The sequence below is a fragment of the Oncorhynchus tshawytscha genome, linkage group LG17 (assembly GCF_018296145.1).
Source record: "Oncorhynchus tshawytscha isolate Ot180627B linkage group LG17, Otsh_v2.0, whole genome shotgun sequence".
In the NCBI taxonomy this organism is placed as follows: domain Eukaryota; kingdom Metazoa; phylum Chordata; class Actinopteri; order Salmoniformes; family Salmonidae; genus Oncorhynchus; species Oncorhynchus tshawytscha.
In genome coordinates this window covers 6,519,345-6,527,004 of record NC_056445.1, presented here as the reverse complement: position 1 = coordinate 6,527,004, position 7,660 = coordinate 6,519,345, and the positions used below count along the sequence as shown (strand labels likewise).

The following is a 7,660-nucleotide window of genomic DNA, read 5'->3' as shown; positions in this document are numbered from 1 at the left end:
AAAGGAGATGATTGTGGACTACAGGAAAAAGAGGACCGAGCACACCCCCATTTTCATCAACAGGGTTATAGTGGAGCAGGTTGAGAGCTTCAAGTTCCTTGGCGACCACATCACCAACAAACTAACATGGTCCAAGCACAGCAAGACAGTCGTGAAGAGGGCACGACAAAAACAAATTCACTCTCAGGAGACTGAAAAGATTTGTCATGGGACCTCAGATCCTCAAAAGGTTTTACAGCTGCACCATCGAGAGTATCACTGCCGGGTATGGCAACTGCTCGGCCTCCGACCGCAAGGCACTACAGATAGTGCGTACAGCCCAGTACATCTCCGGGGCCAAGCTTCCTGCCATCCAGGACCTATAAATCCAGGCGGTATCAGAGGAAAGCCCTAAAAATTGTCAAAGACTACAGCCACTCTAGTCATAGACTGTTCTCTCTGCTACCGCAGAGCGCCAAGTCTACATCCAAGAGGCTTCTAAACAGTTTCTAGCCCCAAGCTATAAGACTCATCTAATGAAATGGCTACCCAGACTATTTGCATTGCCCCCCCCCCCTCCTATTCTACACTGCTGCTACTCTGTTTTTATCTATGCATAGTCACTTTAATAACTCTTCCTACATGTACATATTATCTCAATACCGGTGCACTGCCTACTGACTCTGTACTGGTACCCCCTGTATATTGTAATTTTACTGTTGTTCTTTAATGATTTGTTATTTTTATCTCTTGCTTTTTTGGGGTATTTTCTTAACTGCATTGTTGGTTAAGGGCTTGTAAGTAAGCATTTCACTGGAAGGTCTACACCTGTTGTATTCGGCGCATGTGAAAAATACAATTGTATTTGATTTGATGATATATGATTTTTAGATAGGGAGAGCTATAAAAATGTACTTTGCATATCATATTTAGGATACACTTTAACAGTTAACCATGGACACTTGACTTAGACACTGAACTAAGATCTGTTATGTGTTTTTTGCTTTTGTTTTCTTGCTGTCCCCAGTCCACCTGGCCGTGCTGCTGCTCCAGTTTCAACTGTTCTGCCTTATTATTATTCGACCATGCTGGTCATTTATGAACATTTGAACATCTTGGCCATGTTCTGTTATAATCTCCACCCGGCACAGCCAGAAGAGGACTGGCCACCCAACATAGCCTGGTTCCTCTCTAGGTTTCTTCCTAGGTTTTGGCCTTTCTAGGGAGTTTTTCCTAGCCACCGTGCTTCTACACCTGCATTGCTTGCTGTTTGGGGTTTTAGGCTGGGTTTCTGTACAGCACTTTGAGATATCAGCTGATGTACGAAGGGCTATATAAATAAATTTGATTTGATTTGATTCACTTCAAACAGTTAATGTTTAGCTTGAGGGGTAGCGCCTAGATCTGTGCCTATGGTCATTATCTGCGGTGAGGTGCCATAACAGCTCATGGGCAGGGAGTCACCAGAGGGGGCAGCACCTCCCCACCACAACAACAACAACACTCGTCCCTCCATCCCCCACTACCACTTCCTGGAGAACACTGACTTACAGATGATGACGAACATCGTCTACCTTGCTCTTTCTCACAGCCCACTGCTCTGCTCTACCAATAATGGAGTGACTTATGTTATTGTTATTGTATGGCAGGCAGATGAGGCCGGCAGCATTAAATGGAAAACCAATTAGTTCTAGCTAGGTTCAGGGATGTGTTGTGAGTGTGATGATGCATGTCTCTGGCTCCTGCCTCATTCCTGTGTCACTTTCCTACTCAGTCATTCTCTGTGTACAGCTAATACAGCCACGTCACATACACTGAGTATACAAAACATTACGAACACCTGCTCTTTCCATGACACCAGGTGAAAGCTGTCACTTGTTAAATCCACTTCAATCAGTGTCAATGAAGGGCAGGAGACAGGTTAAATGAATTTTAAGCCTTGAGACAATTGAGACATGGATTGTGTATGTGTGCCATTCAGAGAGTGAATTGACAAGACAAAAGATTTAAGTGCCTACGAAAGGGGTATGGTAGTAGGTGCTATGCATACCGGTTTGTGTCAAGAACTGCACCGCTGCTGGGTTTTTCACGCTCAAGTTTCCTGTGTGTATCAATGGTCCACCACCAAAAGGACATCCAGCCAACTTGACACAACTGTGGGAAGCATTGGAGTCAGACAATGGGAGGTGCACAGTAATACAAAGCCACAGCTACATGGAACTCTATTCCACATCAGGTAACTCATGCAAGCAGTAGAATTGGATTGAAAAAACATAAAAATACACCTTATGGAAGAGCGGGGACTGAGAAGACACACACAGGCACCTGGATGTTGTATTGTAAATATGTGGTGGTGGCCTGAGGGCACACAATGAATGTGTTGGGGAAGGTGTTATGTAATGTCATGTAGTATTTTAAACTGTATGTAAGTCTTATGTTGCTGGACCCCAGGAAGAGTAGCTGCTGGGGATCCATAATAAATAGAAATACAAACATGGGCCAGCATCCCTGTGGAATGCTTGACACCTTGTAGAGTCCATGTCCGACAAATTGAGGCTGTTCTGACTGTCTATAGATAGATGCAAACATCCTTACCCATTTAACAATGTTTGGTTTATAGTTTCATCAATGACTGTATGAGGAATTTTTACCAGTAGGTCAATAAGACAACACAAGTATGATTTATGTACAAAGGGATTTAATTGAAATGTTTGTATAAAAAAAAAAATTGCATCACCAGATCTATCATTCATGTCATACAGCTAAACTGAAAGAGAATATCTAACACCAGGCAAGCCACAGATTCATCATAGTCACTAACTAGAATAGCCTTATCTAACCCAATAGCCATGTGCGTCCATGGAGTTTAATGCATGGAGACAGCACAAGTATAATGTACCCCAAAAAGCAGATGTACTTTTAGATTAAGTCAAGCCAACATTACTTACAGGACTATAAAAAGGAGTTCAATCACATTCATAGCTCTTCCAAATGTAAGTAAACCTTGTTTTATTCCCTTTCGACAAATTCAGTGCATCCATCCACAACCAAAAAAAAAACAAAAAAAAGTTTTGTTGAAGTGTAAAAATATCATTACAGGAATGCAAAACAGGCCATGTAAAGATATGCAAGTTCTGGGATTTCTCACCTTCTCTTAAACATCCACAATAAATATGAGCCAAAAGAGTGTGGAATGTCTACACATTCTGTATAAATTAACAGCATGGGGGGGTGGGGGGGACTGCACAATATTTGTATTGTGAAAGACATAACTGAGACCATGAATATTGCATTGATTGTGCATTTCACACTTAAGCCATGATACACCAGTCCAGGGCAAGAGCAATGTAGTGCCAGTAGTGAGATGGGGGGGAAAACATTCAATTAAAATACATTTCCAAGGGGCTAAACACACAGATAATGTAGTTTTAATACACATTCAGAAATGAAAGGATCCAATTTTGAGAAATCCAAACAACTCAAGGCTGTAGTATGAGTGAGCAGCTTAGTAAGGGGGCGCAGTGTGAGTGAGTTGCATTTCAAGTATTCCATGGTCAACAGTCAACTCCCGCCTTCATCCCCTATTTTATGATCCCTAAGAATGCTGGGTGGTGTAGTTTACCACACTGTTATGGAGGAAGACAACTAATCTCCATCATGACAGGGTGGGATACGTACCAACAAACCAGCCCGAAAGGGTTATAACAACAAAAAGTTATGACAAAAGCCCCCGAGAGAAGCAGCTTTCAAAAAGGCACTCCAAATCAAAAACATTTAAATATAAAGCATTCTCCAAGCTCTATGAGAGCAGCTATGTCTGAATAAGGGGCTTTAAACCAGATGCATAAATCAGCCTTGTTATAACAAATTAGAAAATAATAAAGTACAAAATAAATAGTCACTGGTAAAGACCGCCCAAACAGCAAATGTTCCACATTTGGAAACAATTCATGAGTTATAAAAAATAAAATAAACAAGATAAAAGGAAGAACAAACCGTAATAAATTATAATAATTCCCTACAAAAGGAAACCAAAAATAATTCTGCCAGCCCAAGCCATGGTGGGGCATAAGGACCAGAGCCCTTTTAAGTCCAGTTAAACCCCCCCATCCCCTCATGTCCATTCACTCCTTTTCTCCTCTCATCCCCTCTTCCTTCTTTCATAGGCTCTCCTTGCTGGAGCTTGTGCTAGATGTGTCCGTGTCGATGGTCCTCAGCCGGATGTCCCCATCCTCAGGCTTGGACATCGACACTTCCCCAGCCAAGCGCATCCACGGGTGGTCAAGGATCTGTTCTAGAGTAGGCCTGTCTGAGGGCCGTAACGACAGGCACAACTTGATCAGCTGCTGGCACTCTAGAAGGAGGGAGAGAAAAGGGGAAAACATGGATTAGTATTTTATGGGACAAGAGGGAGATAGAGGGTTATAGGAACACACAGGCAGGAAGAAATGAAGTAGAAAAATAGTGTTAAGAAATAGGTTTTAAGACTAGAAATGTGTTATGATTGTAGGTTGTATATTAGAGGTAGCGCACACCATTAGACACTCTCCTCCTGAAGTACAGTCTCCCCTGGAGGATTTCCTCATCTTGCTCAAAGGGGATGTCTCCACAGACCATGTCATACAGCAGCACCCCTAGCGACCACACCGTAGCTGAGCGCCCGTGGTATCTATGGAAGCGGATCCACTCTGGTGGACTATAAACTCTTGTACCTGGAGAAGAAAGGGCTGATTAGTGACTCCTTGACTTCTGTAATGGCACCAGAACAGTTTATTTGGGACATTTCATGTGACAATAATAATATAAAATTGGCCTATATTGCAAACCTGTATGATTTGGAAAGATTATAAATGATGGATATTTAAAAATAGTCAGACAATGTCTCTATAAAGGCCAAACAAGGCAAGTGTAATCCCATCTAAAACAAGGATGTCATACTGGTGTTATAATGGCTTTTTCTTTTCCACAACAAATCTCTATGAAACTGGGTGACCCGCCTCACTCCCCTCCCTCCAGGCATGAGTAACTTGGATACCAAACAAAAACTCGAGTGCGCAATGTGAGCCATCACGTGACATGAATCAGCCCAAGCTCAGGTTTCACAACAAACAGATGTTACGTGGCAGCTGGCCCAATTGCCATTACCTAAAGGCTTTGAAATGAGCGTTTCTTAACGACAGACAATTCTCAACATATAACAATAACCTATTTTACCACAATAGTGTGTTAAATTGACTAATATGACATTTATAAAGGGTACTTTAAATTAACTACATAGGGAGAATCAAAATGAATAAGGATCGGCTGATCGGTCGTCACCAACCGAGGGAAACTATGAGGTACCAAAAACAAACCACTGCGTCACAGCGTCGTGTGGACACACCGGCAAATACAGGGGGGATTATATCAGATGATCTAATAAGGCGAGTAAGTATCTAAAAACAAACAAATATAGTTGAAAGCAAGTCATGGGTCAGTGCAGACTAATGCACCTTCAAAAACACAACAAACTCAGAAAATACAACGGAGCCACTGCTGGCAACGCATTGAGTAAGGGTAGAGTACATACCGTCAAAGTCAGTGTAGACCGTGTCCTTGAGAATCGCCCCTGAACCAAAGTCAATAAGCGTGAGCTCCCCAGTGCGTAGGTCTACCAGCAGATTTTCATCTTTGATATCTCTGTGAACTACCCCGCTGCTATAGCAGTGGCGGACTGCCTCCAAAACCTGACGGAAAAATCCCCTTGCCGTCTCTTCATCCAAGGCGCCCTTCTCCGTTATGAAATCGAAAAGATCCTTGACCAGCTCCGGCCGTTCCATAACAATCAACCAGCCGTCTGGTCGCTCATACCAATCCAGGAGTTTTATAACCCCCCGAAACGACGAACTGACTTTCTTCAATAAAATAATCTCCAAAGGCACCATCACACCATTCTGTAAGAAAATATGAATCACAAATGAGTTGAGTGACCTAGAATCGATTCAATTACCAAAAAACAACTGACATGGGTGAAAAACCTAAACAAACCGGAGTGGTGATACTTACAATAGTTCCCCATTCGGTCACCCGCTCCTTCGGCACATGTTTCACTGCGACCTAATTTCGGGAGAGAGAAAACAAATACACATTAGCTACAACGAAGTAAATGAGTAAATAACTACGAGATGCCTTGATGGCGCCATGTGCCGAGATCAAAGCGCTCCTATGCTTACCAGTGCGTCATCCGAGAGCCGACTACCAGCGTAGACTGTGCCGAATCCACCGCTGCCCAGCACGGATCCCACAGTGTAGACCTTTTCGAACGGCTCCTTTTCCACTTTAACTGGCGAAACATCAAATTCAGAGCAGATAAGCATACATGACAGTCTCGTCTTGCACAGCGCAAAATAAGCAATCGAGTCGCAGCTGTTGACTCACGTTAGCTTTTCCAGACACAGACAGGTATAGTTACCTAGCTAACGTTTGCTATGTTAATCACAGTTGGCGTGCATATGGACAGTACGAAGCCATTTAAAATAGTCCCATGCAAGGATTTTTAGAGTTAGTCAAATACAATTATTATTTCATTATTGGAAGCATGAATGACTAACAAATCTAAGTTCAATAAACAGTCCATCTTTTCCGGCTATGTAAAGCACGAAGAATGACAGCGGGTTCGAATCATACCTGGCTGGAGCTGTATTTTCACCGGTAAATGGTCCATGCTCGAAGGGTGGCAAATGTGCGAGAATGAGCCAAACTTTGACAACAACATATTCGAACGGAAGACTTAACTAAATTCGTGTTTATCTGAAAAGGTAGATTCTGATCCAATCCTATGTAAATATGATTGAAAAGGTTAGCGCTGGTAGCGGCTAGCTAATAAATCCAGTGTGCCAAATCCACCCGCCCCGTCGATGTCTCAAATAAAATGCCGCATCGTCCTTTTCCAGATTAGAAACGCTGCGTACAACGAGAATCCTGTATCTTAATTCATGCACTTTGAAGATGCCAGTTTTCTTGAAGTACTGAAAACAGTACACTTGCAGAGCGGTTAACTATTATCTAGTAGCAATCGCAAAATATGGTAAGAAGTCCAAAAGACTGTCGATATTACGGAATGTATTTGCTGTCTGAGCTTTGTCACGGTCTTTCCCTACCTTTTCTATAACGCCAATGTTTTTTAACGAGTGGAGGATGGTTGTATCCCTCCGCCCCGAAAGACTACTCGGTATTTTCCTGGAATTTGTCGTTATACCCGGCAATGATTAATTGAAATGTAGAGATAAAGGAATTAATAGGATGATTTCTACAATATAAAAATAACCATTGTGTAATTTCTCAGATACAATGATATGTATACACGTACTACTTTCTCATAGTATGAGACGCTCAATGATCTCTTGTCTGGAGGCTTTGCGCTGTGTTCTCTAGGGACCTGGAGGACTTCACCAATGAGATGGTTTATACAATTACCATGTTTTCGATTTGGACCAATCAAATGCTCATTATCGTAAAAGGGTGATTTGAGCGCACGTGGAGGGAATTCCTACGCACTTTCTCATTTCCTCTGGGACGCAATGGGCGCGTTCGAGGGGACCACGAATCAATCAATCACATGTATTTATAAAGCCCTTCATACATCAGCTGATGTCACAAAGTGCTGTACAGAAACCAAGCATAAAACCCCAAACATCAAGCA

The 7,660-nt window shown here is 42.4% G+C and overlaps 1 protein-coding gene across 1 annotated transcript; it reads right to left on the bottom strand.

Moving 5' to 3' along the window:
- Positions 1-2,659: 2,659 nt before the first annotated feature.
- LOC112216766 (serine/threonine-protein kinase pim-3) lies at positions 2,660-7,145 on the bottom strand. The gene is made up of 6 exons (XM_024376824.2): positions 6,646-7,145; positions 6,192-6,301; positions 6,025-6,075; positions 5,549-5,912; positions 4,515-4,691; positions 2,660-4,333 (listed from the first exon to the last, which is right to left on the bottom strand). The coding sequence occupies exons 1-6, from the start codon at positions 6,731-6,733 to the stop codon at positions 4,140-4,142; spliced, it is 984 nt and encodes a 327-aa protein (XP_024232592.1). The 5' UTR covers positions 6,734-7,145; the 3' UTR covers positions 2,660-4,139.
- Between the last annotated feature and the right edge of the window lie 515 nt (positions 7,146-7,660).